Raw genomic sequence first — 17,733 nt, forward strand, 5'->3', positions numbered from 1 at the left:
TAATGTGGGGAATGTGTTGTGTTCATGCACATAGCCCTCTTCTGTCTTTCTGGATGACATGGCCCTAAAACCAAACCTGATTTTGTTGTCCCATCAAAAATCTCTTCTACTTTAATTACTATGCACATAGAGATAGTCAACTTGTCTTATTGCATTGTTTAAAGAATTAATTTTATTAAATTTATTTAAATATATTTATTATTAAATTTAATGATATGATGTTGAGAAAATAAAATTTATAAAGTGTTCTGTAAATTTAGTGTGAGAGAAAGGTGTTATTTCCCTTCTATTCTTTTTTTTTTGCCTGTTAGTGACGTATAACGGCCTTACTTTTAATGTGCCACCTATCTCTGCCATACTGATACGGACGTACGAGAGTATCGGATCTCTGTCCCATGCATAACAGTTATTTAATTCTCCTCTGACACGCATGCTGGGTGACCCACCAGGCGGATAGACTGGCCACATTCCTCCTTCTGGACTGGGCTGGTAGAGGAGATTAAGGCTGAGTTTAGAAGAGGTCTGATCGTGAGACCGAAAAAAGCAGACCGACCTGATTGAGAAATCTATATAGAGTTCGGTCTTGAAACTGAGCGGACTGAACCTGACTCACGCGGGAAACTTTAGAAGCTTTCAAATCATGGGTTGTCATCGTGGACCTGGCCTTAATTCGGAGCAGTGAAATCCAACTATCATTAAAATTAGATTTATAAATATTTTTATTTAAATACATTTATCACCGTATTAAATTTAAAAATACTTTTATTTTTTCTTTACTTTATCTAATTAGTTTATGACTTTCAAAAATTCTATTCTATTTTATTAATTTTTTACATTTTATCAGTCATATAGATTATTTTTTTGTTAAATTATAAATTTATCTATTCTCATTCTATAACTTAGAAATAAATTTGATATTTTTACTTTATTCTACTTAAAATTTAAAATATTTTATATTTGATTTGTGAGTTTGATTGAAACATATTCAATAGAAAGTAATTGTAATTGATTTTAATATGCTTACAACATGGATTTAAATAACCTATATAATTGAGGATTCGATTAACAGTCAATATGAGGACTTGACCTAAAATTCATATGTTAGACCAACTTGATTAACTTCAAAATTAATTTAAAAATTAAAATTAATTAAATTCTTCAAATTCACAAACCATAAATTAGTATAAAATGCAGTTTTTTTATGTAGTAATTTAGTGGATAACTCGAATCAATTGATAATTACAGACTTTATTTACTCGTAACCTTTAATTGCATTGAAATTTAAATTTTTCTCAAAGAAAATAATTTTGCTATTTTCAAATTATACATGTCTAAAAACTATAGGCCTTGTTTTGAACGGTTGGCGTTCAAAGTTTTGGACATTTCTAGAAGAGTCAAGCTCATTCTATTTTTTCTTTAAAAAAAAAAAAGAAACGCCACATGCGCAGGATCTATCAGCACCCTAGTTAGATCCGTGACAATTATTATTTAATTTCTTCGACCTTACAGCAATTAAAAAAATCTAATCCTTTTTCATCTTATTGTCCCTTATTAAAGCAATTAAATAATTAATTTATTAAATTATATCAATTAAATAATAATTTTTTAAAAAATTTAATGAGCCATAACAGCTTTTTCATTGAAAATTCTATTTTTATAAATAAAATAAGGAAAATTTATTTTTTAGTTTTTGAGATTTAACGTAATTAACATTTCTTTTTTTTTATTTTAGCAACCTAATATTTAAGTCCCTCACTTTCTCTTCCATCCAAATTCTTAGTCCTTCCGTCCATTTAAACCGTTTGGTCAAAGAGTCAAATGTGAGAGGTGATAATTTTTTTCAAAAATACTTTTATCTCAATGTGAAATTTCTATTTTTTTTTCTCTTTCATGTTTTCTCCAGTTGCAGAAATGGTACGAAGAAGAAAAAAAAATTGCAAAAAGGGTAGGAATAAGAAGAAATAAGAAGAAGAAGAAAAAAGAAAAAGAAGAAGAAAGAAGAAGAAGAAGAAAAAAGAAAAAGAAGAAGAAGTTGCAGAAAGGGTAGAAAGAAGAAGAATAAGAAGAGGAAGAGGTATTTGGATTTGGGTTTTGTGATTTTAAAATAGCGGGATTTTTCGTGAGGGTTAATTTTGTCAATTTACGTGTTTCAAACGACTATTTTGGACGAAAGGATTACGAATTTGGATAGAAAAGAAAGTGAGAGACTTAAGTGTTGGGTCACCAAAATAGAGGGATAGAAGTGTTAATTATGTTAAATTTCAGGGACTAAAAAATAATTTTTTCATAAAATAAATATACATGTACTAACTTACTTAATAAATAAAAATAAAATAAAATTTTCTATGTCTCATTAATAGGTAAAAATTCACATTTCTCTTTCAAAACACAGTCAAATTTTAATTATTATAACTAAAAGAAGTACTAAAGATGCATGCACTAGCTTCCTTAAAATTAAATCATACAAAGTTGGTAATATTGTAAAGGCCAACTTCACAATTGTTTTTTTTTTCTTAAATAAAAAATTCAAAAGTTCAACAACCCAGAAATAAAAATCCAAAATTAATCAACAAAACTTTTTTTTTTTTGGCAAAAAGCAAGAAAAAGATTTGGATTTGGAAACGTTATATTTATGTGGAAAATTGTTGATGTGATGATTGAGGTTAACTCATTCATGAACCTTTCCTTCTCCATCAGACTAGACTCTAATTTCTATTATGGTCCCATCACCTCTAAAACGACTTGCAACTTAGCCGTTTATTAGACCAAATCAACACTCTTAGTACACTCTATTTCACACTAAATCTCTCTTTCTTTCTTTTTTTTTTTCATCTTAATAATATTAATCAATAATTTTTTTTAAATAATGAAAAGTGAAAATTTTAAATAAAATAATTATTGTGGACGAGAAAAGTGGGGACGTTTTAATCTTTGATACTGAAGAAATGGCAATTCTTGAATTTATGTTGATTGTGGCGACGGCGGCGGCGACACCGGGACGACGGTGAAATATGGAATTCTTTTAGTTTTTAATTTCTTAGGAATTGGATAGAGGTGTGTCGCATTCACATATAAGTTAAAAGGAGAGTGTGCTGCAGGATAATATGATGAGTAATTAAGATTAAAATAATAATAATTATGAAAATATAGAGTATTTAATTATTTAATAATTATTATTTTATGTTGGAAATGACTATGTTCTATGAATCGTTAGAAACCAATGTTTTTTTCACAACCTTTTGTCAATATACTAATGACTATGACCAGATCATGCTGCTGGCCCCCTCTTTCCTGATGGACCACTGCTGCATCATTTCTGTCCGGTGACATCACACCCCCTCTTTATCTTTGTTCCTTTTTTTTTTTTAACAATTTTTAAGTAAATATAATTTTTTAACAATATAAATATAGCATTTCTTTGAGCGTATAGGACTAGATATATGAAGGAGTAAAATTACATTGAAAGATTCTATTCAAAATAAAAAAAAAAAATCCAAAGGCCAAAGAAATCAAATCAAAAAAAAAAAATTAAAGACACCGAAAAGTAAAAATCAATAATAAGATACCGCTTTATATTTTCATTGACCAGTTGTAGTCATCGAAATTGATCAAAGTGAAATATAATAAATTTAGACAACACAAATTCGTCCAACGACAACAACACAAGAATAAAACCACAAAGCAAATATGCAAAATAAAAAAGCCATATACCAATGTAAATACAGAAATATTCATTGATAATTATAATTTGTGAAAGGAGACTTGACAAAATCTAGTTGAAAAAGTCAAAAGAGCGTGAACCACCAAACGTATCGGTGTGATTTTAAAAATATCGACATTACGTATGTAGAAATTCTTCTACTAAAAACAACAGTAAAAATCTTTAAATCAGATTAGTTGAGAAAAATCTCCCACACTCAAAATATTGGATACCTTAAAAAATAAACATATAAGAGAAAAATAAAACGCTGATTCATCAAATCTGTTTTGATAAGAGAGAAATGGTGACCTCAAAACTAAAAAGCATTTTTTCTCATCTTAAAGTAAACTAAAGAAAAGAATAAAAAAAAAATTAAAAGAAATGAAAGGAAGAAAACTGAAAAACTGTCCGATGTCGTGTTGTTGATTTTTTTTCTTTCTTGCTCTCTCTTCCTCTCTGAAGAACAAAAATTAAAGTGTAATAAATTTTAATAAAAGAAAACCAAAACATCTATATGTAATTAAAAAAAAAAAAAATCTTAATTCAATGTCTAAAGGCTGGAGATTGACGAATTAATATATATATATAAGAAACTAATTTTTTAATAATTATTTTGAATTCAATTTCGGCTTTCAAATTTTATCTTCAAATATAATCACTAATCGGTTCAACTTTCGATGCAAATTTTTTTTTATAATCTCTTTGTGACTCGATATTCTCGCATTTTCTTTCTCCTTAAACCTAATTTCATCTTTTTCTTTCCTCATGAAAGACGATCTGCATCAATTGATTATCGAAAAAGAAGATGTTATTGTCCCTATTAAGAGTTCAAGAGATATTTCGATCGTCACTTATGATTTCTGTATGGTAGGAATGTTTCTTACATACAATTCAATCAATTTTCAAAATATGCAGATCTCTTTGATAGATTTATGGCATCCTTTAGAGGTGTATCTATTATGGAATTTGGCAGATTTATGGCATGTTTTAGAGAGAAATCTATTATGGAATTAGAAGAAAAAAATATCTGTTTCAGTTTTTTAATAATGTTGATTTTGAAAATATAAGGAATGGAGACCCTTGGTTGTACAATCGATTCCTGCTTGTTTGGAAGGAGATACAAGGTAATGAAAATCCTTTTCATATCCCTCTAACTCATTATGATTTTTGGATTCTAATTAAAGACCTCCCTTTTGATATTATAACGAGACATTGATTAAATTAATCGGGGATTTTGTTGGCCACTATAAAGAGTATGATATGAAAAATGCTTTAGCTGTGTTGTCGGGCCCTAGGAGAGTTAAAGTTTGTTTGGACATTCGACAACTTTTGAAACGGCAGAAGAAGTTTGTTGGAGTTGATGATATTGTGTTTATTGTGAAGTTTCAATACGAAAATATGATTATTTTTTACTATCTATGTGGGAAACGACGATATCAGTTTTAGAACCTTATGCGAGTTTTATATCATAGAAGCTATTTTCCGTAGTTTTGTTTTAGAGATTTTAATGATTTATACTCGAGAGATGAAAAAGAAATAGAAGTATTTTTGCCAAATTATCTTATGTAGGGATTTAAATAGGCATTTGAAGAGTATTTTTATCAAATTATCCTATATAAGAATTTAATTTTAAATAATTGTAAATCTTTGTTAGATTTTAGACCTGATATTTTTGTTAAATAACTTTATCGTAATACTACTTTAACTGCTTATATTTTGGTTATACAATCTATTATGTATAATTATCTCTATTTAAAATATTTTTCTTCATTTAATAAAGTTTTATTAATAGAATAAGTAGATTTATTTAAAAAAAAAAATTTAACTTCAAATTTCATGATTTTTAAAGCGATACAAATATGAGTAAGTTTAAATTTATTAGTCATCTAAAATTTATTGTGATAAATGATTATAATGTGACGTATATTTAAGTCGTCATGTGTTGTTTCTTTTATTTTGTTGGAAGGAAAAAATTGTTGAGGTCTCAATCAGTGGAACTGTAGCAACCCTTCAATTTTGGAAGACTTGAAGAAAAATTCAACGATAGAACAAAGACGACAATGTTGTCTTAAAAAAAAGAAGACCTTGAACGGAGATGGGGGGCTGTATCTGACACGTCACTAAATGCTAATGTCCAATTTGATCATGTCCCTTTAATTTCTACAATTCTTTTAATTAATTAATTTTTTTTATGTGTTAAGCTATTTTTCTCACATGATTAATTCCTGTTTTCCATGCATTTTTCATGTTTAATACCCTTTGCAATTTTCATTTTTCTATTTCTTTTTATTTCTAAATCTCAGATTCCATTTTAATCATCCTCCGCCGCTGTTTTTTCTAAAAATATCATAATTTATTTAGTATGCTTTTCAATAATTGAGAAAATAAGGAAAGGACAAAAGTTCATATATTTTTCGTTACCAAAAATATATAAAGTAATAAATAAATTGCATTAGTCTCTTTATACAAACTAAATATTTAATACTTATTTTTAAAAATTTACCAGTGAATTTTAACATGAAATGTCAGAAATTAAAACGTTTACCATGAAAAAGGATTAAGTTATCGTTTTATAAAACTTTAAGGACTAAATTGTAAACTACCTATTATGTATATATTATAATTTTACAGCTGGGTCCCCTGTTTTTCTTGTATATAAAGGATTAGGAGGAGTTGGTTAGGTGATCAAATTTTGTCGAGTAAAACACCAGCGTAAAGCTGCAGGCAACGGATCAAAAGATTGAATAAATCCCAGATGGAATCTTCTTTTTTCAATCAATATCTCAAACCAGAGCTCTCTTTCGATTCATTTTCTTGGGAAGAGCCATTTTTTTACCATCCAAATTCTCTACCTTTCGATGCCAATGACTCAGAGGAAATGCTTCTTTTCGATGTTCTAACCCAAGAACCAAACAAAGAATCGTCGGAATCCAACTCCTCCACTGGAACTAAAGAAGACGAAGTCACTTCCAAAGAAGAGGAGGTTTCAGTTTCCACGCTCAAGAACGAGAGATCTTACAGAGGAGTTCGAAAGAGACCATGGGGGAAGTACGCCGCCGAGATTAGAGACTCTACCAGAAATGGCATCAGGGTATGGTTAGGAACCTTTGATAGTGCAGAGGCAGCAGCTTTAGCCTATGACCAAGCAGCATTTTCCATGCGGGGTTCGATGGCTGTACTCAATTTTCCGGTGGAGATGGTGAGAGCGTCACTTCAAGACATTAAATATCGGTGTGAAGACGGGTGTTCGCCGGTGGTGGCGTTGAAGAGGAAGCACTCCATGAGAAGAAAGTCTGCAAGCAAGAAACATAAAGGGAAAGAGGTAAATATTAAGCCTAAAAGTGTGGTGGTATTGGAGGATTTAGGAGCTGAGTATTTAGAAGAGCTGTTGAGTTCATCATGTGGAGGAAGTCCAGATCCTTGGTGAATAATTAATAGTTTTATTCAGTTTTTTTTCCTTCTTTCTTCAGATCTTCATCCTTAATTTTCTTTTCCCTTCTTTTCTTTTCTTTTCCTTTCTTTTCTTTTCTTTTCTCAGTAGCCTTGGAAGAAGAAGGCTGTTTACTTTTCTTGGGATGATTTCTTGGGGGGATCATGGTGGGGTTCAGCTTTCTCTGTGAATCTCTGTTTTTTTTTTTTTTTTCCTTCTGAAAATGTAAAGTTGAGAAAGATGGATATGTTTATTAATTAGAGAAAAAAGGGCAATTGCTTTAGCTTTATCTTCTCTGCTTCAATTATTGAAGCTGAAGCCGAAGACGAAGCCGAAGCCGAAGGCCAAGCGAAAAAACTAAATGAGAATCTGAAATTATTTACTGTGACGGCCATGTTGAGCTTTTGAATATTCACATGCAATTCATCAGAGGTGCCGATTAAAAAACTGCATGATTGGATCCTGCTTTAAAAAACTGTTACGTAAAATGCATATTTTTACCTGGAATTAATATCACAAGATCTTACTGAGTTGACCAATTTTAATTTCTTCATAAACCCATAAATTGTAGGATTGAAGCTTAGTTCTAATATTTTTTTAATCTCACTTAACAAAAAGGGAAGGATTAGGGTTTTTGCCAATTATTGTAGCACAGAAATCCACAACAATAATAAATGCATTATCAAGACCCAATTATACATATCTTCATTTTGTTAGCTTTTATTTTTGGCCTGTTGTATAGAACCCTACCTGTCCTTTCTCTGGATTATTTTCTTTTTTATATCATACTTAAAGCATTTAAAGCTCTAGGGCAAAGTTGGGAGATGGAGATTGGAACTTACATGAAATTCAAACAAAGAAGTTACAATTCAATCACACTTTGTTATTAAAACCCTCATTTTTTGGATAATAATTATGATATTTTAAAGGGATGGTTTTGAGAATAAAATAATTTAATTATTTATATAAAATTAATTATTATTTAACATGGGCTCTTATATCCACAAATTATGGAGAACAAATTGTTATCTTGCTTGCATTTTGCACTACAAATTTTAGGATATTATTATTTTAAAATGTTCATTGTTATAATAAAAAAAAGAAAATTATTATTTTTATAGTGCTTATACAAATTAAAAAAAAAATCAAAGTAAAAGTTATTAATTAAGTTTTGACAATTAAATTTCCCACCGTCCAAATGTTTAATTATTAATTATTGGTTGCAAGACATATTAAGAAAATTTGTGATTGCTTAGTCTTATCTGTTCCCTAAATCTCTATTGGAATGCGACATCGTGAGTTGCCTCTCTTTTTATATGGAAATTAAAAAATATATATAATATTTTTTTTATTAATAACTTTTTTTTCATTGTATTTTAGTAAATAAATGACATGTTGTAATAATTGATTACTCATAATAAATGGCAACCCAAGTATTACGCTATTATATTTTAGAATTTAATTTAATTTTTAATAAACTTTTTTCATTCAATCTCTTATTTCTTATCCTTGAATGGTAGATATTTAAACTTTTGTTAAAGTCAAAAAAAATCAAATAGAAGAAAAATTGACATGTATCACTTTCACTCAAAAAGATCAATTATAATTTTACTTTTAATATTCCATTAATGATTTAAGTTGTCTTAATATGCAATTGTATATGGAGAAATTTGAGTCTTTTAGCTAGCTGAGTGATAATGTCTTTTATCACTTAAATTAATATTCTATCAATGATTTTAAGTCTGAAATTTTAGTATATATTTTTTGAAATGAACAATATATATATTTAACCACTGAATTAACATAATGCGATTGACTTAATTAAATAAGTTAATATTTTTTTTTTTGAAATCTTTAAATAAGTTAATATTATTATTAGATTAAGAAAAGTTATTTTGAGAATGCTCATATATCCTAATAAAAAATCGTCTTATATCCAATTTTGAAGTTTGATTCTTTCAAAAATTTATGATACTTTACAACACATATAAGATAAAACCATGGACAATAAAAAAATATAGAATAAAAAAAATAAATAATAAATAATTAGTCTGTCTATAGTCTATAAAAAAAGGGGAGATCATATGAAAAATATAACCGATTCTTTCGTTTTCTTGGGTCACTGGCCATCTGCCGGGAGTTTCAGATTTAATACCATATTTTAGCAACAAATCTAATAAATTTAAGTGTAGTCCTTGGTGTATTGATTTTTTTTTTGGAAAGGGGATGTTAAGTGATTTATTAGATAATCGGTAATTAATGTATTTAAAACGAAATTGTTAGTCGGTGTTTATGACAGTCATTCCGACACTCAAATTAATAAACTGAAAAAAAAATGAATATAATAAATTACTTAAAACTCAAGAATAATTGTGTAAAAATACGTATTTTATTTTTTATTTTTATTAGTTTTTATACTGTAAAAAGATGGAGTTACTTATTCCGATTAATATTGACTAATAGATATGAAATCTCACTATTATAGGTGTAACAGAAATCTATTAGATTGTGTCATCTAACGGTATCTTTCGGTGAAATATTATTTTATTGAAGAGAGAGTAAATTTTAGTGAAAACTGAAGATTATGGCATTCGAGTCTTTCTTTTCACATGGATAAAACTACGTATCAATCCTTTATTATATGACCCTAATTTATAGCCACAATTCATAATTTATTTTAAATAATTGTTATGTTATATATATATATAAATATTAACAAATTCTCTCCGATCATTTTTTATATATAATTATGTATATAAAAATATATAAAAAAATAATAAAAAAAAGAGAATTATACAATATGGTTGACCAAATTATAATATAGTTAATTTATTAACATTATAAAAAAAGAGATTATTTATGTATTTTAAATTAGATATATAAAGATATTATTGAGAAAGTTGTAATATTATAGCGTAAACTTTGTTCTAAATTAAAAAGTATTTTCTAGTGAATTATAAGATGCTCCTTTGTATATTAATTTTTAATTGCTAGTCAATATAGAAAATTAAGATAATAATTTATTTATTATGATTAACAGACATAAATTACAATTGTATTACAATATAAATTATTTTAAAATAATAAAAATATAATAAGAAAACTTCATATTATATTTTTAAATCGTTAGATTTATATCATACAATTAAATTAATAAACATAGTAAATAAAGAGTAAAAATTAAAATTTAATTAAGACTATGTATGAATAATTTTACATTAATTAACGTTTTACATTAATAATTTATAATTTCTATAATAAGTATTAATTGAAATATTGACTTTTTAAGAAAAAAATAAATAATTTCAGGTTTACAGAATTAGGCAACGAGGAATTAAAACATCGATTAACTCTATTTTTGGGAAGTTAGGGTTTCCTTAATAATATAAAAATAATTTATTATAAAAATTTTATAATGATTTTGTAGAATTGGGTAACAAGGAATTAAAACATTGATTAATTAACTCTACTTTAGCAAGTTAGGGTTTCCACAAATATACAAAATAAATAAATAAGAGGAAATTTGGACTTTAGCGGCCGCCATAGATTTGTCGTTAGTGTCTGGAATAAATTAATATTTTCTCATTGAGAAACACACGCTCCTGCTGGTGCGCATAAGATTATTTTCAAATTTTCAAGGTGTCGGTTTGCCCTATACAACTGCTTTGTTTATATATCTTATACAGTAAAAATAAAAATTTATATAAATTTTACCTAAAAAATTATATAAAAATTTATAATGAACCCTTTTTTTCTCAATAAATTCATTACAATATTATTTTTTAAAAAAAATAATTAGTTAAAAATATACAAAATAAAATTGGAGTTTAATAGCCGTCATAGATTTGTCATGTAGTGTTTTGTCGCATATTCTGAGCAGTTCCTTTAACTTTCACTTTCTTTTTTTTTTTTTTTTCCATGCTTGAATATATAGCATTTTCAAGCTTACCTAACTGATAGAAACATACAATTTCAGAGATTCAACATGCTTGGAAATATCAGGTTCTCACTCTCCACTTCCTCTCCTCCTCCTACTGTAATAACACATATGCATCAATTTTCTCTGCAGGAATCTCTCAGACTTTGCAGAAACATTCAAAATTTTCACCCATTTGATGATCATCATCTACTCATTACTCCATGCTTTAGAGAAAGAAGATGATCATCCAATGCACAACCAAAGCTATTCCAAATGTTGTAGTTCTTGAATAAATTCTTACAGCTCAATTTGTCTCAGTCTCAAAATGAAATTCTCACTGCAAATAATAGTTGGAAAAAATTTAGATTCCTTCCCCTCTAACAAGTTTTTTTAATGGTTAATCATTTAATCACAACCATTACCTCTATTAAAAATGGTTTCTATTATTGATTAATATATATAATATTATTGAGTAGCGTTACAGAAAAGATATAAATTTTTAAATGATTCGTTGTCAGATATAATATATTTTATATATATTCATTGAATGATTCCAAAATTAATAAAGTCGATGGTATTTTTTAATGACTGATCAACTGTGACTCACATATTCGCATATGTAACCTCTTTAAATTTTTATATCTAAGTATATAAAAATAAATTATTTTAATTATTAATCATAAAATTGTCTTATAGTGTACTTTGAATATATAAAATAATGATTTTTTTTAGCCTTGTTGTTTGAACTTTGAAATTTTCCAATAATAAAGCTCAAAGCAAGATGGAGAAAAGAGAGAACTTAGGAAAGTTGAAAATAAATCAAGCAATGCTTTCTTCTTCTTCTTCGTTTTATGGAAAAAAGTTGAAGATTTGAAGTGTTAAATTTTATATTTCTCAAAAATTACCTAAATAAAATGTCAAAAAAGTTATTTTCCTTAAAATTATTCAATTTTTTGTTTAATTAGGAAAATATTTTTTATTAATTAAATTTTTTAAATATTTCAAATATTAAAAAATATAGAAAATATTTCCATATTTCCGTTTAAGAAAGGGTAAATCTATAAGTATATATACATTAATTCCTCTGTAACAATATTCAAACATCACAATTTAATTAGTAATATAATTTTGATTGCCAAATAATAAAAATTATCCACATTACGATTATTTATGAAAAATAAAAATACAATAATTTTTTGGGATATGAATTTTTAAAGTTTCACTAATTGCATAATTATATTATTAATTATTCTTTTTATTTTATAAAAAAGGGAAAAAAATAAAAAATAAAAAAAAGGGAAAACTGAAAAATGCTAGGTATCCTACTAGTCCCTTACCCTACACAATTTTCAACATATTAGCCTTAATTTTTTCATTAATTAATTAACGTTTTAAATCTTAATCTTAAATTTTTTAAATTTAAATAATTACTTTGAATATTAATTAAACATATTGAATAAAAATCTTTAAATTTTAACATTAGACTAAATAAGCTATTAAATAAAATTTTCAAATAAATTATAACATTTATTTCACATTTTTTTAATGTTCTATTGCCATTAACATCATTATATTCATGACTTTTCATTACTTACTTTTTAGTAAAATAATCATAATCGAATTTTATTAAATCATAATAAAATTTGTGATAATAACGATGAAAAATTTTAAAAAAAATATTTAAAATAATTTGACAAAATATAATTTACGAATCGATTTCAGTATACCATATTTATCATTATATTACAAATTGAATATACAGGAAAATGTTTTGAATTTATACACTCATTCTTCATTTGGAATTAAGATTTTATAAGAAGTAAATTCAATTCATTTTTTTATATAAAAAAATTAAATAGTTTAATTTTTTTAAAAGTTGTGAATTTTTTAAAAACTTAAATTGTATTTAATGGTGAACAAAGAATAAAGGGCTGGCCATAAAGTTCTTATTGTTCATTTCTTCTCAGCAAGCCCAAATTGAAAACAACACAGCAAGCCCAAGTTCTTATTGTTCAATTCATTTATAATTAGAAAAAAAAATTTACATAAATTCATATATGATTTTTATTTCTTTGAGATTTTTTTAATTAAAAAAAACTTTTTTTTTTTTAATTTTAAACGAGAAATCTGCTAACCAATAAACTTGAGAGATATTATTTTTTTCAATTATAAACAAAGAGTAAGAGAATTATTAACAATAAATTTAAAGAATAAATTAATTTTTTATGATGTGATTAGATATTAATAAACTTATATTATAAAGTTTAGTAACGTTCACATAATTTTCAAAATTTTAAATATTATTTTTTAAGGAAAAAAAAGTTATATATGCCACGTCAGTTATTGTTCAAACGATATTATGGATTAAGGCTTGCTTTCCTCATTTATATATTAGATAATTTTAATTTCACTCATTCTTACTGTCTGTTTAATTAAATTAGTTTAAGAATTTCAATCTAGAATTTAATTTACATGAAAATTAAACGAATAATAAAATTGTATTTCTTAATTTTTAGGTTAGATCAAAATATTAAGAAATTTAGCCTAAAATAAAGAAATTGAGTTTCTTGATTTTTTGTCTAATTCAAAAATTAAAGAAATTTAGCCTAAAGATTTTTTATTTTTTTAACTAAATAGAGAGTAACTTGAATCGTTAAGATAGTTTGAACAAAAATTCAAAAATGGTCTTAATTAAATGTTTCAATAAATGTGGGATTGAAATTGGATATTTAGCAAAAAAAAAAAAAGTGTATTTTTAGGATAAACTACCCTAATTATCAAAAGTTTTGGCTTATTTTTTATTTATTTATTTTTTTAAAATGAAATTAAAGGAGTAAAACGTAAGATATTTCAGATTTATTCATATACACTTACCAACAGGCTAAATATGTGAGTGTATTTACTGTTCTCTTTTTTTTTTTAAAAAAATAAAACTACCGATTATATAATTAATAAAATTTCATTAAACAAAGAGAGATATTATCTCAAAAAGAGATATATTATCCCAAAAAGAGATATATTATCCCAAATAGAGAGACGATTATACCTGGTAGATTCTCTAACCAAAATATGAGTCGTTAGAATAGTATTACGATGAACTGATTTAATAAAAATATCAATTTTATAGTTTAACAAAAATTTACAATCATTCAAAATTAAACCTCTGCATAAGATAATTTGGCAAAAATACTTTTCAAATGCCTGTCTAAACCCATTCATAAAATAATTTGGCAAAGATACTCTTTTTTCTCATTTCTCGAGTATAAATCATTAAAGTCTCCCTAACAAAATTACGGAAGAGAGTTTCTACGAGATAAAACTAGAATAAAATTCCAAAACTGAGATCGTGGTTACGATTTCAGAAATCCATAATAACTAGTAAACTTTTATCCAACATTATCTTTCGAAATAATCGAATTAATAAAATTTGAAGTAAAGACAACTACAGAAACAAACTCATTAGAATTTTATTAATATTATTATATATAAATTTATATTAATTTTTTTATTTTTTCAAATTATAATTAAGTAATGAAAATAAATTGTTTTATTAAAAAATTTTATTATAAAAAATATTTTATATATACAAATTATTTTGTTCAAATCAAGAAAGTTTTTTGTCAGAATCCCATATAATAATTCTAGAATTCTATATAATATGTTCTATAACTGTAATAAGATGCTATCAATTTTTGTCGGAAAAATTGAATTGTGACATCAAAACATCAGGAATATTAGTTATAATAGTTAGTTAACTGTTTTAACATCATTGTTAAATAATTTTTAATAATTTATTCTGTGGACCACTAAATAATATTGTTTTGATCAGCTAATTTAACTCTATCTTTTTTTAATATCTATAAATTAATTTATACACTTAACTATCAGAGTAAAATATTATATTTATATTTAGTTCTTACATATTTTTTTAATAAATAATTGTGATTTAAATTAGATATCAATTTCAAATTTTAATCGAACGTATACATCAAAATGCTTACTATAAGTCTGTTTTTTGATATACCAAATGTTTTATAAAATTTACCTATATGATAATGACATGTCAATGTTTTGCATTTCTATTTTTTTTTCCATGTCAAAATTCATTGATTTTTTTTTTTCATGGAAACAATCGTACTACACGTTATCCACTGCTAAATGCGTTTCCCAAATTACCAATCTAAGTCTTAGTCCATTAAGTCATGAATTTCTAGGAGGGCATCATCTCATCAACTTCTTTTTTCGTCTTTCTTGTTCTTTTCTTACCTTAATTTAGTGATAAAAGTTATATATATATATATTCATAAAAAAAAAAGAAAATGGGTTTTATCATTGATCACAAATAGTTCTATATAATTATTATTATGATCAATAATTATAATAAAATACTATCAAATGTATACATTACAGACCGAATACATATATATTGAGTTGCATGTAAGAAATATTGATAAAAAGGAGGGTGGAGGGAGGGAGGGACTAAGAAATATCAGACAAATGAAGGTGGTGAAGCCATTGTGGTCAAGTGGTGTGACTATTTCTATTGATAAGTTTGTTTTGGTACAAACTATGTCTGCTACTATTCCAAAACACTAACTTATGAACAGCAACAATTATAAGAGAGCACCCATTTTCTTAAAAACAAAAGTTATCTTCTGAGTCTTATGCCCTATAAATTAATAGGAGTCAAGTGGCTGAAGCTCTCTTTCCTGGGCTTTACCTCTTATTGGAAAATGATATTTGGGCAGGCAATAACATTAACATGTGACACGTTGTTACTTTTGAAGTTTAATTCAGTGCATTTGTCTTTTTCAAGAGACCAACTGGATATATGATATTTTCTTCTCACATTGCTAGCTCCTTTCCCAGAAACCCACTTTTAAAATGCTTAAGCTCCACAACATTGATTTGACATTTCCAAGGTTGTTTAATTACAGAATTTCCTTTAAGACAAAAAAAAAAAAAAAATCTACCTCAAAATTAATAGCTTGCTTGACAATGTTCTTGCATTTTAAGTATTTCTTGTTCTTCCATAAAACCCTGAACATGCACTTCACTTCTTTAATTATATTTCATTGCAAGGGGATCTAACTGAATAGTTGATGCTATGCAAAGTAAGGAATCATGAGGAAAGAAGATTAATTCGACCTCTTGTTTAGATTGTGCTGTTCTTGACTTCTTGCTTAGATATTGTTGTTATTGAAATATATGTGGTTTCATTTGTTTTGCTTGAATTGGTTTGCTCTATTTTATATTTGTTTATTATATTAGAGGTTTTTTTTTAAAATTTTTTTCGCTTAGTACATAATAACCGCCAGACTTTTTATATCTGAAGGTAAAATTATACACAAAAAAAGAATACAGATTCAAATCCATAAAATTTTTCTTAGACAGACCAACCCAACATTGCGAGTCTGATCCGGACACATGGGGTAGACTGGATCTATCATGAACACAAATTTAAATTAAATTAAATTAGTAAATTTTAAATACTAGATGGATGATGGATGGTGTGTGTATATATATATAAAGTGGTGCATTTTCATGTTACACACGCAAAGACTTTGAGATGAGTAAGGAAGTGATGAAATTACAGAATTTAATGGTATGAAAGTGGGAGACCTTTCGCTGTAGAGGCTTATAATTTTCAAGGAAAATGAATGAATGAAAGAAAGGTGAGAAAAATGAAGGAAAGCTCCACTTTAAATCATGGCCCTAGAGAATGGACTTCCACATGAATTTTCAACGGCAAGATATATTTTTCTAAATCACACGGTGGTGTTATTGGATGCTTTTTAGGTAGTGGGTGGTGGAGGAATGTGGCGAGGAACTTCTTATTTTTATCGTTGATTATTTTTCGTCTGCCACTAACATCCACTGAGTAACGGGGAAATAATAAGATGAGAAAATTGTAAATTGTAAAATATAACAAGGTGAGTATTTATTTGTTTGTTTATTTTTGATAAGGCTAAGGTGACCAAATTGGGCTGGGGAATAAGTAATAATATTGATAGTTGTAATGTTTTTTAATGAAAAGCGACTGACAAAGACGGTTGTTCTTTGGTTGTCGTTCAGTTTGAACTGCTCTCGTTCTTTTATCACATAGAAATCAAAACATAAAAAAACAGTAAAATTGAGAATCTCTCAGATTTATTTAAATATATTTATTATTTTTTTTAAATTTATTTAAATATATTTATTATTTTTTTAGATTTATTCAAATACACTCATCATCAGATTAAGTTTGTAAATATCAGTTTGAACTGCTATTATAACAGAATTTTATTTTTATGTTTAATTAGTTTAGCCATAAATTCAAAAATTTTAATTAAATTATATAGTATAAAATTGTTCCAGAAAAAACTGGTTCAAAAATTTTTATATTTACACTAAAAAGATATTTTATCGATAATTATCTTAAGTGAATTCATAAATTTTAATTTAATAATGAAAATAAAATGTGAACAAAATAAATTAAAAATAGATTATATATGAATAATAATTTAACGAAAAGTAATACTTAGAATTATTTAGAATAACCATTTTTTTTATTACAAAATATTTAAAAATAATAAGGAAATATAAATAAAATTAAAAATAAGTAAAATAAATAAATAAAACTTCAAGTTTTTAGATTTCATTATATTTGAAATTGTAGTTAAAAGTTTAAAAATAATATTTTAG

General features: G+C 26.0%; 1 protein-coding gene across 1 annotated transcript; it reads left to right on the forward strand.

Moving 5' to 3' along the window:
- The first annotated feature begins 6,389 nt into the window (after window positions 1-6,389).
- On the forward strand, window positions 6,390-7,518 carry LOC110629547 (ethylene-response factor C3). The gene has a single exon (XM_021776567.2). It carries the CDS (start codon window positions 6,456-6,458, stop codon window positions 7,125-7,127), a length of 672 nt encoding a protein of 223 aa, XP_021632259.1. The 5' UTR covers window positions 6,390-6,455; the 3' UTR covers window positions 7,128-7,518.
- The last annotated feature ends 10,215 nt before the right edge of the window (window positions 7,519-17,733 follow it).

Source organism: Manihot esculenta, chromosome 13 (genome assembly GCF_001659605.2).
Source record: "Manihot esculenta cultivar AM560-2 chromosome 13, M.esculenta_v8, whole genome shotgun sequence".
Classification (NCBI taxonomy): Eukaryota; Viridiplantae; Streptophyta; class Magnoliopsida; order Malpighiales; family Euphorbiaceae; genus Manihot; species Manihot esculenta.